Source organism: Gekko japonicus, unplaced genomic scaffold (assembly GCF_001447785.1).
Source record: "Gekko japonicus isolate JY-2015 unplaced genomic scaffold, Gekko_japonicus_V1.1 scaffold3133, whole genome shotgun sequence".
Lineage (NCBI taxonomy): Eukaryota > Metazoa > Chordata > Lepidosauria > Squamata > Gekkonidae > Gekko > Gekko japonicus.
In genome coordinates, this window is record NW_015166518.1 from 3,738 (window position 1) to 24,821 (window position 21,084).

The window sequence follows — 21,084 nt, forward strand, 5'->3', positions numbered from 1 at the left end:
ATATCTTTCTTTTGGTGCCACTGAGCATCTTTTCCCATCTTTTTTTCTTTTCTTTTAAGAAGACTATGAGAGGGTGAAGGCTTCACCAATGCATGAAGGGAAGGGGGGGGGGATCCCAGGGGGATGGTGGTGGCAGCTTGCCAAACATACTCCTGTCTACACAGTTAATTTTGTAAGAGGATCCGTTGTTAAGTAGGTTCAGCCCTAAATTTCTGTGGGGGTGGGAAAATAATTCCTGTATTTTAGAAGTAATGCATACATATTCTGTGATTTTGTTCAGGAGCACCTGGTTTTGATGCAGAAGGGATCACAATTCCCAGCATCTTTAGTTTAAAAAGACTGGGCAATAGGTGCAGGTGCCTACATTTCCCTCTGGTTGCGATTTCTCAACATTATCTCCAAGGTCTCTGAGACTCAAGGTGACTTACAGAATGAGCAGTCAATTAAAACAGTGTAATGCATCCTGTATTTACTCAAAAGGAAGACTAGCCCAGCCCCTGAGTGTACTCTCAGAATCTGACCCTGGCTTACTAATTACAAATATGTACAGTAATAAACAACTTCATGTATATAACATTTCTTTTAAAGGAAGGGTCATCTTACATTCAGCCTTCCTTGGGGAAAATACAGGTACTAAAAACAAGGCAAACAAACTGGATTATAAAATTAGAAATCTATGCAATACAAAATACATACAATGAACAGTGCCAGAATGGATAAAACCTTTCCTATGATTTTCAGCTATTGCTGTTAGAATCCTGTTCACAAAATAAAATGCCCTTCTAAAACAGTTGTTTTGCTGCAAACTTACTCCCTTTATTAAAATGGAATGTAATTACAAAAATCTGATAGAGGCATCAGTTCCCTTTCTTAAGAGGCATAATTGGGCCCTTCTTCATAGATTGATGACATTAAGACTGGACTACTGCAGTAGGACCAGGGAGGAGCTCCCTTGAAGAGTTTCTGGAAGCTTCAGGTCCTTGAACAGGAGGCAACAGAACTGTTGTTTTTTTGTTTTTTTTACATTAGTCATGGAGCCACTTTAAAAAGATCCGATTTACATCAGCTTTTGGTTTACTTCAGAACACAATTCAAAGTGCTGGTCATTTGTCATTTAACTGACCCTTTTAATTAACTTTTGCATTTAAGAAATATGTTGCACAGTCAAGGTTGCAAGAAAGGCACTGAACATACCTCAGAAAGACTATCTGGTCATCAGTGCCAACATAAAGATTCATTCCCACATCAAAATCTCCAAAAAATAACCGGTGTGTGTATTTTCAGTAATGGCGTCAGCAGGAGGAGATGGGGGCTGGGAGTGCACACACAGAGGACAGACGGGACTTGGTAGACCTCCATCAAATGGTTTAAACATGAATCAGAATCCACCAACATTTCTGCAAGTTCTGTTTTTCACCTTGCGCATTTTGGTCCTCCTCGTGAGCTGGAGTTTTGCCATAAGACCCCAAGGAGAGGTGGGATTTTGGCCACACAATCGAAAAAGCCTGCCCCTCTAGCGGCTTCGCCGGTGCTTTAAGGCAACCACAGCTGTTGATTTCGAGCTCACGAGATGGCCGGGAAGGGAACCTCCCCGCCTTTGCTCGAAAAGAAAAGAGAGAAAACGAAACCGATCTCCGCAGCGCTTCCTTTCCCGGGCTGGAGGCAGCCATGGCGTCCGGGGGTCCCGTCCAAGAGCTCTCTGAGGAACTCACTTGCTCCATCTGCCTGGAGTATTTCAGGGACCCGGTGATGCTCACCGAGTGCGGCCACAACTTCTGCCGACTCTGCCTGACCCGCAGCTGGGGGGAGCCGCCGGCAGACGCTTCCTGCCCCCAGTGCAGAGAAATGGTTCAGCCGAGGAACCTGAAGCCAAATCGACAGCTGGCGAACGTGGTCGAAATTGCCAAGAAGCTCCGTCTTCAGGGGGAGAGGGAGAGGGAGGTAAAGGCAGTGGAAGGAAAGGGGAGAGCCTGCGAGAAGCACCAGGAGCCCCTCAAGCTCTTCTGCCGAGAGGATCGAGGCCTCATCTGCGTGGTCTGCGACAGGTCCAAGGAGCACAGACATCATGACGTGATTCCCGCGGACGAGGCTGCCCAAGAGTATAAGGTAAAGGATCAATAATTATAAATTCAGGTGGGTAGCCGTGTTGGTCTGAAGCAATAGAACAAACTCTGAGCACAGAATTAAACTTTGTTGGTCTCAGAGGTGCCACTTTGATCAGTCTTAAATGGGAACAGCACCGGATTCACACTGCAGGCTTCTCTCTAGATTTGCTCCTATAAGAGATTCTGACATTGTGATGCGCCCTCACTTTAAGGCTCCCCTCCCAAATCAGGGATAAGGTGCCTAACAGGGTGTCGCCAACTCCAGGCCAGGAGACTTAGCAACACACCATGAATTTGTGAGTTCTTCTCTTACAAGACCCAAGGTGCACACCAAATAACCACAGCTTTCCTTAAGAGAGGAAACAGAACAGAAATTTATTTACAAAAGGAACAAATAAGTATATCAGTACTTAACGCAGCTTCCACCCCGCATTTTCCGGCCCGTGTGACCGGAGCCCTAGATAGGCTAATTTACACTTGTCCGCTAAAAGTAGGATTTTCTTCCAGGCAAAAATCTTCCACACAGGAACAAGGAAATTTTCAGTCTTGACAAACAAAGACCAGCCTTACACCCTGCATGTGGGAACCATGCCAAAGCTTGCTGCAGAACCACCCTCTGCTGTTGAGTGTAAGCTGGCTTTTCTTTGCCAAATTATAGTTATCTCTAAACTAACAAGATAACAATTTAATGAGGCTGACATTTTCAAACTGATGGGAAAGGCTTCCTACTTAACAAAAAACCCTGATAATTCCTTCATTTAACAAAATTATCCAGCTGTTAACTTCTTCAGAAGAGTAACAAAAATTTAAAGGAAAAGGAGCGTAGGCATGACAGACATGATAATCCTCTTGTCCAGCTAAGAAGGACACTGCAGCACTGGAGCTTTACACTGGTGGAAGCCGCAGGTATCCTATGATCTTCCAGCAGCCCTCTCAAAAGAACCACATGAACTGTAGAAAAAGAGATTCACTGTTGGGAAAAGTGACAAAAACACATCTACATGGCTCCTCTTGATTTTTTTACATGGACCCCTTTCCTCTATCCATGATCGAATCAAAGTTCAAGACCATAGTCAGCCAAAAAAATTACACTTCTATGCTCTATAGTGCTGCTGTAGTGCAATAATATGGATTCTTAGGGTTGTCAACTCTGGGTTCATTGAGGTAAGTACTTGGCAACCCTAGCTCCTCTTGATTTTTTTTACATGGACCCCTCCCCTCTATCCATGATCAAATCAAAGTTCAAGACCATAGTCAGCCCAAAAAATTACACTATAGTGCTGCTGTAGTGCAATAATATGGATTCTTAGAGTTGTCAACTCTGGGTTCAGAAATTCCTGGATATTTTGGGGGTGGAACTTGAGGTGGGAAGGTACCTCACTAGGGTATAATGCCATAGAGTCCACCTTCCAAAGCAGCTATTTTCTCCAGGGGACCTGATCTTTATAATTGGGGGGTTAGTTGTAATTCCAGGAGATCTTCAGGTACCCCCTGGAGGATGGCAACCCCAGCATAGCTCCTCATGGAACATCCTTGTGATTTTTACAAGGAATCACCTGAAAGACCCTCTTCAAGCATAACTTTTTGTTATGAGTCTGGCTGAATGGAAGAGCCTCTGCTTTGCATGCAGAAGATCCCAGGTTCAGTCCCCGGAACCTCCAATTAAAAGGAGGCAGTATGCAGTGTGTGAAAGACAGGAGACCTTGTGGCTCCACTACCCATCTGGCGTAGATGGACTGATGGTCTGATTCAGTATCTGGCAGTTTCATGTGCTTCATCCACAAACTGCATTGTAAAATAAATAAATAATCCAGTGCTTTATGGCTGTGTCACAGCACAAAAATGAGGATCCAGGGCTCAGATCTTTGTGGTTTTTAAACGGAATTCTCAAACAATGTACTACACAATTGCTTATCACATCCATATCTGCAGATTCCACATAAAAAGGCACTGATCCAATGTTTGTGCTATCAATCCCCTGAATTTCTATGATTTTCACTCGGACACAAAACCATTAATGTGTCATGCCTGTCTCCTTGTCCATGGACAACACAATAATATAACATTAAAAAAATGGTTCCACTTCCAGCATTTTGTGGTGCCACCCTGGCACCATAAAATGCATTAAAAACCTGGATTCTCACAGAGACCCACAATTTTTACATGAAGGACCCCACAATTTGCAATCAAGCCACATGTCATATCAATGTCCATATATTCTGCAGTAAAGAACACATACCCAGCATATTGTAGCATTTCTATGCCACAGAACATTGTAGAAAAATCAGTGGATCCACGTGATTTCTACATGGAATATTCCACAATGAAATGCCAAATCAGAGATCACAGTCATGACCACAGATTCCCTGATAGAGAAACTTCCCCAGCACTTTGCACAGCCACCAAAGGTTAAGGAATCTTTTCACCCCTTGGACCACTAGAGGCCTCACTTCTTCCTTGGCTAGTTTCCTACCACTGAGATTATTTCAAGGCATTCCAGTCGACAGTCTTTAGTTTCTGGCAATATGTTCCTTATTGTCTCACTCTCATTTCACCTATCATATCATGTACTTGTATTTTTTTCCCCACCTGTCAAGTCCTAGACACAATTTCTCCCACAAACACTTGTAGCAGCAAGATTTGTTTACTTGGAAGTATGGACAGCCTCTGTGTCAGAACTGGGTTTCAGATGCCAGTCCTCCCAATATAGTAAAATCAGGAAAAACCCCATATGCCGAATGACCAATCATTTCTCACATTCAGCCCGCCACATGTCTGCCTCTGCCCCTACGACTGCCCCCAGCACCTGCAAGGTAATGGTTACATTGGCCCCGGTCACACCAGCCGGATATCACAGGGGGGAGGCGTGGCTGTTTGCCCCGGAGCGAACTACCGAGCGGCAGCTGGATCAAACGTCCTGCCCAACGTCCCGTGGTTGGGGGGAGGTGCCGATCATACCTCACTCCTGCGGCGCGGCAAAGAAGCGGCACCACGGGGGTTGTGTTGGTTTTTTTAACCCAAGTGTTCGCATGCGCCGTTGGGTGCTTGTGCGCACCTGTGGAGACTTGACAAAAAAAAAACTTTTCGCGACAGGACATGGGCGGGCGCCGGATGCCACGAGCTAACACCGGAAACATGATCTGATGCCCACCCTTGGCCCGCGGTTTCCGGAAACTAGTACCTCGGAGGTACTAGTTTTTTACAGCGCATCTTCGGAGTGAAGCCTCGGGTGAGCCACGGGAGCTCTACGCTTCCCAGATGTGGCGGTGAGATCGCGCCCGGAAAATCCGCCTATTTTCCGTCTCTCTAGCGTACCTAATGCTCCGTGTGACCGGGGCCATTATCTAGAAGCTCCACAAACTACAAGGTCACACCGGATGGTGAGATTATACGCATCCCATGATCTTTACAGCTCACTAAGGAGGCCCCTGCGTGGGAACTGTTATGAGGTAGCACTAACCAAGCAAAGCAGACAGCCATACACAGTCACTCCCCGCCCCCAGTTCCCAGCAGAGAAGATAAACAAGAATGGAAAGGAACAAGGTTACATAAGAAATACACATGAATCCATATGGAAATACATAGCAAGTAAGGCCTGAGCTTGACACCACCTTCCCTATTCACCTCATTTGGAAAAGGCTTCATTTTTTTATAGCAAGGTGCCTTAACTTTGGTCATGGCTTCCTTAACTTTGCTCATCTGTCAGTCTGTGTCTCTCTGTATAGATGACTTCTAAAAAAGAAGCAAATCTGAACTTCTGTTTTCTCTTCAGGATAAACTACATAGCCACACTGGGATTCTGAGGAAGGAGAGAGAAAAAATTCTGGCCTGGAAAGAAGACACAGAAAAGCGAACCCAAGGCCTGCTTGTAAGTGTTGTCGTTACTGGGACGTAACCAGAAGCTGAAAGCAAAAGCTGGAAATTGAGTCTAAAATAAGAGTCAGTGGCATGGAGCAGAAATTGGGAACGGCCTGATTTCCCATAGAAATATTCCTGAATGGCTAAGGGTGAGTCCTCTGAAGTCCTGAGGGAATTCTTTCCATGCTGACCGTTGAAGGGATTACTGTGAGACGTCAGAAGCACCTTTCCTGTGGAATTCTCATCCCCTTCACTCCACCAAGCCTGGTTCTCTTCCTGACCTCGGCCTGGTCCCCACCCCTTTCTTGGCATCCCTTTTCTGCAGGAGCAAAACGAATCTGAGAGGCAGAAGAGAGTGGCTGAGTTCAGGAAACTGCACCAGTTTCTAGAGGAACAGGAGAAACTTCTGCTGGCCCAGCTGGAAGAAGTGAAGAAGGAGATTGTAAGAGAAAGGGACGAGCACCTGGCCAGACTCTCTGGGGAACTATCCTCTCTCGAAAGTGTCATCCATGAGATGGAGGAGAAGATTCAGCAGCCAACCAGTGAACTCCTGCAGGTAAGACAGTGGCAGGAACAATGTGGGCTCTCATCCAGGTGAAGGCGGGCTCTGCACCTGTGGGTGCCTCGTTCCACTACATAATAACTGAGGTCCTAGCTGGTGGCGCTTATAACTTGGTCTAGTATGTATAGGATGTGGGTGATGTAATCACCTTGGTGTGGATCACTCTGAGGTAAGCATTCAGTTGAATGGTGATAGCATCTGTGGTGCTTTTTCCTTGCTGAGAAGGAGCTTTCTTCCAATGAGGCCCGTTAAACTTCCTTGATGCCCTGCCGTACTTTGACTCTCTGAAATTATTCCCCCCCCCAAAATAAAACCAAAAAAACCAAGAGTTTTGTGGTACTTTAAAAACGAATAAGTTTTTATTCTACACTTTCATGGACTCGAGGTGTGGTGCTCTCTGTGAAGCTCATGGAGAGGCACATTCACAGTTCTGTTCAAACCAAAGAACCATATTTGATTTGATTTATTAAATTTATAACCCGCTCCCCCCAAGTCCAACTCAGAGTGGGTGACAATAGCTTATATATATATATACAAGATAAATATTCAATTTAGATCTTCTAAAATATAACGCAACGCATGATCTATAAATACAATAAAATCAATAAAACAAATTTTATAAAACGCATCTAGGGGGCAATCTGCAGATGTCTAAGAAGGGAAGAGGGGGGAACTGGGAGGGGAGGGGAGGCGAGGAACTGATTATAGCCTACCAGCTAGATTCCAGGTACCATAGGTTCACCTGAACAACTCTGTTTTACAGGCCCTGCGGAATTGTACCAGATCCCGCAGGGCCCTGATCTCTCCTGGAAGAGTGTTCCATCAGGCCGTACATTAAATCTTCCTTCCTGAAGCCTCTCTATTATAAAGTCCTCTGGTATAAAGTCCTACAGACCTCTGTTCCCTACTTGGAGAAAGGGGGGGACTTGTCCATCTCATTGTCTAAACTTATTTGCATTTCTGAAGAGGTAGCTAAAGTGAACCTGGAAAACTATTGGCTGATTTCCTTTTTCCCAGCCTGTTCTCTGCCCAGAGGGAAAAAGTCCTGTTAAAATGCAAAGTGGAGGTTTTGCTAATTTCAAACCTCCCAGGAAAAAAGGCATTTCTTCACACCCTCATTAGGCTTTTAAATGGTGAGGGTGTCCATGAGTAAAATCTGTGGACATCATAATGTCTAGTTTGGCCCTTAGAGACTATTGTCATGTATTGTCCCATACAATTGTGTTCATAATAACCCATGGATTTCTCAGATTTGAAATTCTGAGCTTATTTTATCTTTTCAAATACAATTGCAATGAATTACAATTCATTTTTAAATTAAAATTTTAAATTTTATTGAGATACAGTAGGAAAGGTTTATTTACTTTTAAATTCTCAGACCAATGCTAGTGTTTTCTGTGTATTTGTGATCCTTGCTTATTTCATCATTTCAAAAATGATTACTAGTAGGTTAATTTTAAATGTATTAATAAAAACAGCGAATGATCTTGGGCTGGGGATACAGAGTTTTCGTCCTAAAATTGGATACATAAATAAACTGTGTATCTCCTCAGTCAAAAGGCTGAAACCTGTTGAAACGGTGAATCGGTTTGTTGCCTCAGAAGTACTACCTCACAGGGTGTCTGTTGTGGGGAGGGGGAGGGAAAGGAGTTTGTAAGCCGCTCTGAGACACCTTTCGGTAGTGAAGGGCGAGGTATAAATCCAATCTCTTCTTCGTCTTCTTCTTCTTCTACTAGCACCCTCTCTCTGTAGCCAGTGTAGGAATTCCTGTTTCTCCTAACTCTGTGGTAGATTCTGAAGCTGCCATTTCCTCCTGTGCACTGATCTCTCTAAGTCAGTTGTCATTTTGGGAGAACTGCAGGCCGTATCTTGAGGTTGGACCCTCTGCATTTAAGTAAGATAGGTTGGGTTAACTTAGTGAGGACCTTGAGGCATCTGAAGGTGAAAGGAGTTCCCCCAATCCAGACACTTTTTGGGCAGCCTTATTCTGAGCTCTAGCTGTCATAAAGCATGCCAGGAAGGGGGGTAGCACATCAGCACATGGTTTCTCTAAAGTGGCCCAATGGCAGGCACTGAACTCCCTCTTCTTTCTCTCTTCCCTGCAGGATGTTGAAAGCATCTTGAAGAGGTAAGTAGATCTCACTCTTTTCCCTTCATGATGCTGGGAAGGGTCTGGATAGCATGTCAAGAACTTCCTTCCAGGGGAGAGACGCTAGGACTCTAGGCCCTCCCACATTTCAAAATAGAGGTTCTGCCATAAACCCCCTTTCCAACCCCTGAGCACTACACCCCTCTCTCTTCTATTCAAGCTAAGGCCTTTTCTCTGCCTACTGTATATTGAGCCAGCGTGGTGTAGTGGTTAAGAGCAGCGGACTCTAAACTGGAGAACCGTGCTTGATTCCCCACTCCTCCACATGAAGCCAGCTGGGTGACCTTGGGTCAGTCACAGCTCTCTCAGAGCTCTCTCAGCCCCACCTACCTTACAGGGTGTCTGTTGTGAGGAGAGGAAGGGAAGCTGATTGTAAGCCACTCCCAGATTCCTTAAGGTAGAGAAAAGCAAGGTATAAAAACCAACCCCTTTTCTTCTTCTTCTTCTATTGTATTTGTTGATTCTGTGTTAGTTAAAAAACACACATAAAAGGTCCATCTCAAAGATGCCTATAGATATATTCAAGCTGGCGGTTCCTTCTGGGATAACCTTGGAAATACAGACAAGCACTTTGGAAGCGGACAAAGGAACCGCCCCAGAGGGAGCTGCTGCGGAGCCGAGCCGAAGACACCCACCGCGTGAAGTCAGAGGAGAAAAAGAAAAGAGCCGCTGGAAGAACAACTAGCCGGCAGGGTGCCTGGTAGGCACTCACCTTCCCCAATTATCGTGTGGCCCTAGTTAGGAGTATTAATAAGCCATGTAAACCGCTCAGAGCCTCCGGGATAGAGCAGTATAGAAATCAAAAGTTAAATAAATTAAAGCGTTATACCATCTCTAACTTTTTCAAAGGGGCCTTGAAACCTTCTCCATAACTTAAGCCCCCAAGAAACAAATGGTTGTTGCTTCAAGTTTCACTAAGACAAAGCATAATGGCAGTGTTTTTTTTTAAATTCCACATAGAAACTTTATATGGCTCAACTACTGCCTTTGATGGATGAAATGTGCGGGGAGGGAAAGGAACTGAATGAGGGCCTCACTAGGCAGTGGGCCCTCAAAATATTGGTTTATATTGGCCTGAGATGAGTGGAGAAACACGGTTGCACTTATCTGATCTTGCACCTTCAGAGTAGTGGCTCTTAGAATCTGTTATGTTATACCTGCCTAGTGAATCCCTTGTGTTCCTCAGAAGAACCTCTCATGAGATCCAGTTTGGTATAGTGGTTAGGAGGGGGAGCGGACTCTAATCTGGGAGAACCAGGTTTGATTCCCCATTCCTCCACATGCAGCTGCTGGTGTAACCTTGGGTCAGTCACAAGTTCTGTCAAAGCAGTTTCTGTCAAGAGCGCTCTCAGCCCCACCTACCTCACAGGGTGTCTGTTGTGGGGAGGGGAAGGGATAGGGATTGTAAGCCACTCTGATAATACTTCAGGTAGTGAAGGGCGGGGTATAAATCCAGTCTGTTCTTCTTCTTCACTTTGGAGTCTTAGAAGTAGCAGGGAGGGGGGGTACTCTTCTTCCCAAAGCAGCCCCCCCCCCCCCATCACCAGGCTTTCTGCCATTTCTCTCCATTTCATTTGTTCCACTCAGGGATTGTGGATTGGATGTTTGGGAGGTGTTGTGTATGCTAGCCGCCACCAGGGGGCCAGCGGCAACCCAGGGCTTGACCCTGGGTGGACAATGGAAACCAGCCTCTTGGTCTCTCCAATAGGAGCCAGGGGAAAGGAGGAGGGAAATTCGAACCTCCCAATGGGATCCAGGGGTGTCCCCTGGATATGTATATAGTTGACCTGCGGGCCGTTTGTCTTTGTCTTAGTTGTGTGAGAGTCAAGCGTGCACCATGCTATGGGAGCGGAGTAGGCCTAGCCACGCGGTCAACCCACTACACAATAGGAGGTTAACAGTGTTTCCCTCAACCAGGTGTGAGAAGACAGAAGAGTTTGGGAATTCAGCCTCTTTAGCTCCAGAGATGATATGGTGGACCAACAGTGTCTGGGACATGCATTCCTTTCTGGCAGCTGATATGAAAAAATGCAAAGGTACTGAAGAATCTGACTAGTGATGCTGATGACTTGCAAATAGAAGGCTCATATTTTGTTCCTTATAATACTTTTATTTCATTACGCTTTGGGCTGCTTTATGCAGAAATGGAAGTCCCAGTTTTACACTTGTGCAGGAGGCATTCATCAAAATGGGCGGCTAGATCTGAGTCCAGTAGCGCCTTAGAGACTGCAACTGCAGGGGGGCTCTCAGCACACTTCCCCCCTCTCTACCTCCAGTCCGTCCCCTTTGACACACAGGTTTATTACACCCTCTACTTTAAACACAAATACAAGTCTATTTAAGATAACAGGGGGGGGGGAGCGTTATGTATAAGGAGTTAATCAGTTGTTTAAGCTTTCTTTTGTCTTTCCTTTTGGAGGCCTTTTACTATACAAGATAACTCAAGCACTTAGGCAACTCTCCTTTGTTTGTCTTTTGTTTTGTCTAGATAAAAACTCTTTGTCTTTCCTTACAAAACAATGGCTTGCTTCCCTTTGCATCCCAGCAACCAGTAGGCATTATGGAAGGCCGGGAAAACCTTGGCCTTTTATAGTGAATATTTACGATGAAGGCCCTCCTGAAGAAACTGAATTCCAGCAGCCAGGATGTCACGCTGCATAACTACTTCTTGGGTAGCCCTGGACAAGGAAAAAAGAGAGAAAAGGTGGCACTGAGTGGTTGTTTAGGCAACGCCCAGTTGTCTGCCCCGCCCTGACCTGTATTTTTCCAAATGTCTGGATCATAATCCGGTACTGTTTGCAAGATTATGTGAATGCCCCAAATCATCACATGCCCATTCAGAATTCACAAGAAAGCATTCCCTCCCCCACTCCCCAGATATTACCAGAGTATGTTTGTATTTAGAATCTTGCTCATAATTTAAGCAGATAGGGGAAGGGGGTCACCTCTTATAAAATGTGCCTCTTCAGGACAACCGCCTCCATCAGTGGGAACACCTTCATGACCCTGTTCTCAGAGGCAGGTCTGGTCCCCCACCTGGGCAACTGCTCGGTGGGATGCTCCACTAGCACTCGTGCGCCTTTGTCCACCTCTCTGCCCAGGATCCATCTGAGGAGGGCTGCCGAGGTCTGTCTTCTGCAGCCCACCATGGAGATGGCCAGGGAGGGAGGAGAGTGCTCCATAAGTAGTTTGAGCTGGCCTTGGAGAGTGGCCAAAATGGATGAAAATTGTCCTTTGGACGAGAGTGCTCCATAATAAACTCCTTTGTGTTGAGTAGTATATCACAGTTGTGCTTAGAGATGACACATCTAAAGTCCCTTTCCCCTTCGCACCACACTCTGAATCACTGTTCCTTTTGCTTCCACAGATGCCCTGGCATCTCAGATTCGGCCACAGAGAGGTAAGTTTTAGAGATGGATGGAGGACCAAATTCATGGGGGGGGGGCTTGTCAGTGTCATGGGGTCCCCTGGCCACCCGCCACCTTCCTGCTCGATGCCACCGCGTTCCCTGACAGTCCTGGGGGTAGCTCTTCCTCAAAATGGGGGACAAGAAGAAGAGATTGGATCTATACCCCGTCCTTCACTCGGAGTCTCAGAGCGGCTTCCCAGCTCCTTTCCCTTCCCCTCCCCACAACAGACACCCTGTGAGGTAGGTGGAGCTGAGAGAGCTCTTTCCAGAACTGCCCTTTCAAGGACAGCTCTTGTCAGAACTATGGCTTGTCCAAGGTCATCCAGCAGCTGCAAGTGGAGGAGTGGGGAATCAAACCTGGTTCTCCCAGATTAGAGTCCGCACACTTAACCACTACACCAGACTGGTGAGAGGTCCCACTGGGTCGGAGAAGGAGGAGGGTGGAGGACGAGAGTAGCCTCAGTCCTGAGCTGGGAGGGGGTTACATCACCTGGCCTCTGCTAGTTCCCTGGGCCTAGCCGTCTCTCTCTACTCACTCTCTGCTGGGTCCCAGCCAGTGCTCCCTCTCAGCTGTGGGGTCTTGTGAGCAAAAAATCTACTTTGTGAGCCACTGGCATTAAAGTTGTGAGTGAGCGATGTGGCTGCTGCATAGATTAGTTTGCTCTGGAGCCATCTTTTCTGAGCTAAGACAAAAAAATGTGTGAGCTGGAGGCTAAAAAACTGTGAGCTAGCTCACACTAACTCAGCTTAGAGGGAACACTGGTCCCAGCCTGTCCTCCCCAGCTGGCTCCTGTGCCTCTTCCTTTATACCTCCCCCTCCTGGGTCCCCGCCCCTTTCCTCTGCTGGTCATGCCCTCTTCCTAGGCCCCACCCCCTGTATATCAGTGGAGACTCCTGACTGACCTCACCCTGTTGCCGCCCCTCCCATTCCAGCTGGGGCCAGGGCCGCCAAGCTGCCACAAGCCTACTCCCAGGGCTTCCCGGCTGGCCCATGCATCGCCTCCTCTCTGGGCCGCCAGCCCCATCGCCGCCGCAGTCGGGCTCGGCCGGGCCCAAGGCCTCCTGGCTCCACCTCCGTGCACACTGGGGAGAGACAGCTGCCAAATTCTGCACCTGCTGGACCACCGCCAGCTGCCACCGTCCTTGGGAGGCCCACAGCTGCAACCTTCAGCTTCCCACTGGTGCCAGGTGAGTGCTGCGGGGCTGGTGGGGTTCTCACTGGGTGGTGGGCCTGCTTCTGGTGTAGTGGTTAAGTGCGCAAACTCTAATCTGGGAGAACCGGGTTTGATTCCCCACTCCTCCACTTGCACCTGGCTGGATGACCTTGGGCAAGACATAGTTCTGGCACAGCTGTTCTTGAAAAAGAGCAGTTTCTGTCAAGAGCTCTCTCAGCCCCACCTACCTCACAGGGTGTCTGTTGTGGGGAGGGGAAGGGAAAGGAGTTTGTAAGCCGCTCTGAGACACCTTTGGGTAGTGAAGGGCGGGGTATAAATCCAATCTCCTCTTCTTCATCCCCTTCCACCTCAGCCCCTGGGAGCCCAGCAGGTTGGTAGGCGGCTGCTGTGCCCTGCTTGTCCCATGAGGGGGGTTCGCCGGGACCAGTTCAGGCTGGACTCGGGACAGTCAGAAGTGGTGTCTTCTTATATTTCTCTGGAGTTCAACTGTTCATTCCCAGACCCTCAGGAACTGTCAATGGGTCAGTTAAAAATAACAAGTGGTAACTAGTTTTAAGTGTGATTTATTTAGATGAAAATTTAGAACTGCCTTGCCGGAGCAGACTGTGTGATCTAGCACTGTGTTTCCAACAGCGGAGAGCCAAGAACGAGGGTGAAACAAAACCTCATTACCTCATTTATACAAAACATGACAGAAGGTGGAGGAGGCAAGAGGGAGGCCTAGAATCATAAATCAGGCGTGATTCTCTGTGTCTGGGACTCAAACCACTTGGGTAGTTACCGACGAGAAATCACAGGTTCTTGCCTCTGTGTTGAACAATGAAAATAAAAATGCAATAAAGTAATTAAACTAAGGAAGGAATAGGCAGTTTGAAGCAGGAAAGAAGTGCCTATTCCTTAATTAGACCCTCACAGGGTAAAGAATGGGTAGGCAAGCCAGAGGATGTGGCCGGGCAGATGGGAGCCACAGGGAAAAGAGGGAAGGTGGGACCTGGGTGGGAGGAGGAGGAAAAGAACAGGAAGGAGAAGAGGGAGAGGAGGAGGGGGAGATTGGAATTATACCCCACCCTTCACTTGGAGTCTCAGAGCAACTTACAATCTCCTTTCCCTTCCTCTCCCCACAACAGGCACCCCATGAGGTAGGTGGGGCTGAGAGAGCTCTTGAGAGAACTTGTGACTGACCCAAGGTCACACCAGCAGCTGCATGTGGAGGAGTGGGGAATCAAACCCGGTTCTCCCAGGTTAGATTCAGCACTCTTAACCACTACACCAAACTGGCTCCAAGCTGAGAGGCAGATCCAGAATTTGAGGGGATAATTAAAGAGCTGACTAGGTCACGGGCGGGGGAGCCCACCCAGTGTAACTGTGTGATGGGAGCTGTTCTTGGCAGGCCAGAGGCGGAAGCGCGGGAACTTCAAAGCTAGCCGGATAAAGAGAGCATGTAACCCGACCAGTCAGCAGCTGATTCCTTGGGGCGGAAAGTGTCCATGGAGACATGGCCCCATCCTTAGCAAATGTGTATCTTCTACTTAATGTCCACCAATTACATTCCAGTAGACTGGTATGGGGAGGGAAGGGGAGATCAGATGGCTGCAACAGGGTTGTAATTCACTTGCTTCCAAGATGTTGCTTCCAGCTGTCTCTCTCATCATGTGCAGAGCGCTTTCCTGCACTACTGATCAAATACAGCCTTTCCTCTCCACACTAATGAGCGTCGGCCCTTACATCTCCCCCCTTTGAAAATTAAGCAGTGCCACCTCTGTTGCCTTGACTGCAAGCACACCTTTCATTACCTGCCAACACAATCCACTCTTGGTTTTCCCAGCACACATTCACTAAAGCATATTCGTATCCCATGACTCCCTTTTCACAAAGTCCCTCACCTTGCATACTTTGTGCCCTCACCAGAGGGCACCCTCCCAAGTCTGTCAAGTCCTCCTGGGATATAGGGGGAAAATATACATCTGGGAGCATGCAAAGTACTTTCTCCTTAGCCCCACAGTGTAGTGTGTCTCCACATTCTGTGGCATTCAAAATACATAGGTTTAAATATCTTGGCTCCATCCTGTGCTAGACTTCAGCCTTTTCGACATATTCACATAGAGTAGAAAAATAAACAAGAAAAAACGGGTGTTAATATTTTAAAATCAAGACTGTTCAATAGTGGGGTTCCCCCCAGGACAGCTGGAGGGCTGGAAGTAAATTATTCTCCTGGCTGGTTTTCAATCTCTTCTCTCTCCTCGTTTCTCCCAAGCAGCAGATGTGACTCTGGATCCTGACACGGCCCATCCCCAACTCATCCTGTCTGAGGATCGGCAGAGCGTGAGATGTGAAGGCAAGGCTCAACCGCTGCCCAACAATCCTGAGAGATTTGATGAAAGAACTGCGGTGCTGGGACGTGAGGAGTTCACATCAGGCCAGCATTTCTGGGAAGTCACTGTGGAGTGTGAGGGATGGTGGGCTGTGGGGGTGGCCAGAAAGTCTGTGAGGAGGATGGGAGATATCGTCTTTAGTCCTGAGGAAGGGATCTGGGCTGTGGGGAAAATGGGTTTGAGCTACGTGGCTCTCAGTCACCCCCAGAGGTATCATCTTGGTCTGAATGGGAAGCTCAAAAGGATCCGAGTGGCTCTCAACTACGACAAAGAGCAAGTGGACTTTTTCGACCCTGACACAGCAGACCACCTCTATACATTCTCAGCTGCATCCTTCTGTGGAGAGCCGCTTTTGCCATTCTTTTGGGTTTCTAGAACGGGCTACCTCAGCCTCCCTCAAAGTCACAACACTGGGGCTACTTTGTAATGGACCAAAGGCAACTGCTTAGGACACTCGGAGGTGTGGTGTTTCCCTTCATATTGGAATCAGAATGTGTATACGGGTTGAGCTTCGTTTGTCTTGGGAGTGCTGCTGGATTCTAGCTTCAGTCTCACTTCTCTTTATTAGTTCTTGCATTTACGTGCTAATTTGCTGCCATTCGTTGATTTTACCGGCTACCTGATCCAATTTCAGCTCTACTTCCTTTCCTTGAAGACATCTTCTTGTCCCACTGTATCTGAAGAAGTGTGCTTGCACTTTATACTTCGAATAAAACTTTGTTTGTCTTAAAGGTGCCACTGGACTTCAATAAAGTACGTTTTCTTTCTTTCCCCCCCATTAACTGTGGCTAACATCATGTATTTTTGCTGGATTCCCATCAACACTTCCCTGTTCTGCTGGATACCAGCTATAAAATCCCTAGTACGTATGTTGCAGGAAAGATGAGGACAGTAAATAAAAATATCACAAACAAGATCCCAAGAGCCCCTTTCTGGCTCTCAAATGGCCTCTACTGGCTAACTAGAACGTGGGTGTCAAACTTATGGCCCGGGGGCTGGAACTGGCCCGTCCAGGGCTCTTATGCGGCCCGCGAGTAACTAATGCAAGGGAAGGAGTCCTGGAGGGAGTGGGCGGAGCCACTCCATTGGGACTTTGGCACGGCACAACAACCTCGTCTGCAGCAGTCAAGTATCGTGGGAGCATCAGCACAGCACTGCTGCCTTTCCAGTCTGCCTATGTGGGTTTTCCTCTGCACCCCCCTCCCAGCCCCTGGGGCCTTGCAGTGAGGATACACCAACTCGGAGCTTACCAGCTTTATACAGTCTCTATCTCCAGTACCTGGCGTTTTGTTTTATGGCACACGTGACCTGGCCCAACAAAATGACATTTCTGTCAGATCCAGCCCTTGTAACAAATGAGTTTGACACCTCTGAAGTAGAATGCTATCTCTTTCTCGCTCTGGTCTTCGCTTATACTAGATTAACACATCTCATCATTGATACCACAATTCAGTCTGAGGGGGAGTGGCAGTCAGTGTTTCGTGGGGCTTTGTGTTTTGGGCTAGGATCTGAGGGACTCAGGTTCGGATCCCTGCTCTTCTTGTGATGCTAGGTAGGAGACCCTCAGCCAGTCACTCGCTCTCACGCTGAGCTACCTCACAGGTTTGTTGTGAGGACAAAATGGAGGTGAGAATGGTGTGTGCTGCCTTGGGCTTCTTGGTGGAAGGGTGGGTTAGAGATGGGCTAAAGAAAGAATTAGGGAACAATGTGGTTTAAAAAATAACAAAGCTCATTATGAACTCATTCCATTGGTACATGTAAGTTCTACAATGAGGCAAATGTTGGGGCCATTTCTGGCTGGGAAGATGTCCCAGGAGAAAAGGGTTTGTCCCCATGGTCCCAATCCGCCTCATGGCTTCCATGCTCCTAAGTCTCTGAGGCAGCATCTACACAGTGCAACCAGGAACTTCCAGAGCACTTCATCCGGACAGAATCAGACAGAGGAACAGATCCCCTGTATCCCGGAGTGAGGCCCAAATTAGCTAAACGCAGGAAGAGGAGGAAAAGCAGAGGTGGAAGAGTCGGGGTGGGCAAACATGGGAGGTGATGGGGTTCTGAGAGGGAGCCTGTCAAATAAGGGCCACTTTGCTTGCAATCCTAAAGATGCTTTCCCTGGGAGTAAGTGCTGTTGAACACAGGCATACATGAGGCCTCCATATACTAAATCAGTGGTCCATTGAGACCAGTATTGTCTCCTAACCCTAATCCGTGTAGCCCCACCCACCCACATCACTCAAACTACAAGCAACATTTTTAAAAACTACCGTCACATACAGCAGTCACCGTGGTATGGTGGTTCAAGTGTTGGACTAGGATCTGGGAGACCCAGGCTTGAATATCTCTGCTGGCTATGGAAGCTTGCTGGGTGACCTTAGACCAGTCACTCTCAGCCTAACCTGCCTCACAGGGTTGTTGTGAGGACAAAACACAGAAGCGGAGAATGATATAAGCCACTTTGAATCCTCATTGGGGAGAAAGGTGGGATATAAACGAAGTAAATGAACAAATAAAGCAACAGCCTGGGCACAATTAAATGAACCCCAGAACCAGGTGCCTTGCCTTCTTGTGTCTTGGGTGTGTGTGTGTCTAGGATGGAAACTGGCAGAGTAAGAGGAGTGGGAGGGAGATATTTTTGGTTGAGAAATGCAGTGGGGAAAGGGGCCTTGGTGTCCCATGGGAGGTGATGGGGTTCTGAGAGGGAGCCTGTCAAATAAGGGCCACTTTGCTTGTAATCCTAAAGACGCTTTTCCTGGGAGTAAGCGCTGTTGAACACAGGCATACATGAGGCCTCCATATACTAAATCAGACCCTTGGTCCATTGAGGCCAGTATTGTCTACTCAGACTGGCAGCAGCTCTCCAGGATCTCAGGCTGAGTTCTTTCCCATCACCTACTGCCTGGTCCTTCGCATTGGAGATGCTGGGGATTGAACCTGGGGCCTTCTGCATGCCAAGCAGAGGCAATGCCACTGAGCCACAGCCTCTCCCCATTTCAGTTTTCCATTTTCAGCAGAAGCAGATTTGAAGACCACTTGACCTCGTGCACACTGAGAGCACAGAGAGCAAAGAGACTCTACCGGAGCCTTCTTCCACGGTGTGTCATGTGCTGCTATGCCAGTATAACATCATATGAATGTGTCATGATCCTAGGCCTATGGTAGTGCGGCCTACAGGCTCTGGGGAGGCCTAGTGGCTCCAGGGAAGCCTGTGTTATAGTGACTACAGGGCCTACATTTCCCAGGCACCCTCTGGACCTTGTGATTGGCTAACGGGATTTGGAGAGAAAACTTATACCAGCAGAGGAGAAGAGGGTGGTGCCTGGGAAGAAGAAATAAAAGGCTTTGCCCAAAGTGGAAGGCTGTTCACTCCCAGGGAGCAGAGCTAGTGAGAGGCTGCAGATGGGAGGATCCCTCTTCCAAAGGGGGTGAGTCAGCTTGGGGCCAAATACCTAGAGAAGGGTAGGTACCGTATAGTCAGACGCATGTGGGTTTCTTACTTTGCTGGTTTACCTACCTTTACTGTGCTCATTTTTCCCACAAGTTATTGAATTACAGTTGTTTTTAAATCTCGTTAACTAAAATAGTTTTATTACTCTGCCTGGCTCCTCATGCCTCATTTGGTCACTTATAAGGGGGGGCCTGCTGGAAAAGGAGTGCTCTGGGCCCTCCCAAGGAGACCCCTACCAGAGTGGTGGCAGTCATTAGAGAGCTTTTCTAGCCATGGCCTGTGACGCAAGGGCATGGACATATGCACAAGTCACCACTTTCCCAGTTAAAGAACAGGGCTGTTGAATAAAAGGGGACTTCGTTCTGAGGAGAAAAGCTTTGGATTTCTCCTTTTCTCAACCCAGGCCCCGGTCACACGAAAGGTTTTGGGCCAGGAGAGGGACAGATTGGGGGCGCAGCAAACAGGCGCAATCCCACCGCAACATCTGGGAAACGTTGCGCACCTGTCCCCAATCCGGCCCTTCCGGCTGAAAACCCACATCTAAACTAAACCACCTCCTGGGGAGGTCTTACCTGAACGGCCGCGGCAAGCGCGGCCATGGGATCGCCAGCGTGTCCTTCTGCCGGTGCATCCTTGCCTCCTGGCCGAATGCACATGCATGCGCAGCCAGCTGCCTCGGTTTCCCGACCGTGGCTTCCTCCCCGGCATTCGATTGTGCCGGGGAGCAACAGCACCGCGGCTCATGGGATCCGTGGGATCCCGCCACGGCGTGTCTATTTTGGTGCGGCAGGGGCCTCACTTGGCCTCCAACCTGTGCTGCACCATCTGGGATCCTTCACTAAGACACACAGAAGCAAACTACCAGTGTGTTTGGGGGGGGGTTAAGGAGAGGCCCAGCAGCCCCCCCCCCCATGGCAGGCACTGCTAATCTTTAAAACAACACCAGCCCGTACAAGAGACAGCACTGTCTTACACTTACACATGCCGGTGCTAGAGGCAGGAAATGCAGCTTCCAAACTTTGCCGGTCTGTGAGGCTCACTGAGCGGCAAAGTCATTGTCTCTCAGGCTAGCCTCCTTCACGGGGTTGTTGTGAGGCTAACAGGGCTCCCTGCTTCCTCCTTGGTTCTACTTAGGGTGGAAAGGTGGGATTACAGAAGGAACAGTTAAACCAGTTCAAAGAGGCTGTAGCCCCTATTGTGCTGAGGTAAAATGCTCTGCCCATGCTCAGAGGTCTATTGTTCTTCACCAGCTTCCAGGGCTAAAAGGTTCATGGGTAAAAGCTCATTGGGTTCCTCCTCCCCCGTCCCTGGTCTTGTGACCCAAATGCAAGAAAACTGCAGCCCACTTTTGGGTCCTGGCTCAACAGTTTGAGAACTCCCAACATGCCGCAGTAGCATTCCCACCACAGTTGTCCATACAGCATGAGGAAAGACCCCATGGATGAATGCAGATGAGGGACTTGGGAGTGGTGTGGAGCCCCAGGAGAACATGTAGCAACTGAGGCAGTCTCTTGGCTGGACCAATTCAAGAGGAAGAAACCTCTTGCCTTACACTGAAGTCTTAAAAAAAAAAAGCACTGGTGTTTAAAACAATCAAAATGATTAAACACTAATTCATGCATATAGGCTACTGTCAATCTGATAAAGTGGAGAAATTAGTTATTAATTAATTAAAACCATTACACCCCCACCTTTCTTTATGGTTCAAGGCGGATGACAATAACAGTTACAAAACATTTTCATTTAAAACCAAAAATAAAATAGCAAACCCCAAGGTGACTGCCACTCAACCCCCCTCCAAAGCCCTGGCAAACAGGCAGGACTTGCCATGTCTCCTGAAGATCTCCCAAGGAGGGAGTCCCTCTCATCTCTTCAAGGAGTGCATCTCACAGAGCCGGAGCCATGATGGAAAAGGTCCAGATTTTGATCGATGCCTGATGGACCACAGTAAGTGGTGAGATAGACAACAGGTGGTGGTCGGACCACTGTAGCTGGTGCACAGGGGCATG

General features: G+C 48.0%; 1 protein-coding gene across 2 annotated transcripts; it reads left to right on the forward strand.

The window, feature by feature from the left end:
* Positions 1–1,581: 1,581 nt before the first annotated feature.
* On the forward strand, positions 1,582–16,335 carry LOC107111318 (E3 ubiquitin-protein ligase TRIM41-like). Of its 2 annotated transcripts, none has more exons than XM_015412279.1 (8): positions 1,582–2,106; positions 5,878–5,973; positions 6,289–6,519; positions 8,631–8,653; positions 10,592–10,710; positions 12,042–12,074; positions 13,017–13,271; positions 15,513–16,335. In XM_015412279.1, exons 1-8 carry the CDS (start codon positions 1,669–1,671, stop codon positions 16,055–16,057), a joined length of 1,740 nt encoding a protein of 579 aa, XP_015267765.1. In that variant the 5' UTR covers positions 1,582–1,668; the 3' UTR covers positions 16,058–16,335. The 2 variants fall into 2 exon arrangements, with proteins under 2 accessions (XP_015267765.1, XP_015267766.1); XM_015412280.1 differs by having other exon boundaries at positions 15,516–16,335.
* Positions 16,336–21,084: the final 4,749 nt, after the last annotated feature.

Bases quoted from the DNA above. Each gene is read 5' to 3' on its own strand.
- LOC107111318 (XM_015412279.1), top strand. From the start codon at position 1,669: ATGGCGTCCGGGGGTCCCGTCCAAGAGCTCTCTGAGGAACTCACTTGC. The intron at 2,107-5,877 runs GTAAAGGATCAA...TTTTCTCTTCAG, and splicing joins AGGCTGCCCAAGAGTATAAG to GATAAACTACATAGCCACAC. The intron at 8,654-10,591 runs GTAAGTAGATCT...TCCCTCAACCAG, and splicing joins GTTGAAAGCATCTTGAAGAG to GTGTGAGAAGACAGAAGAGT.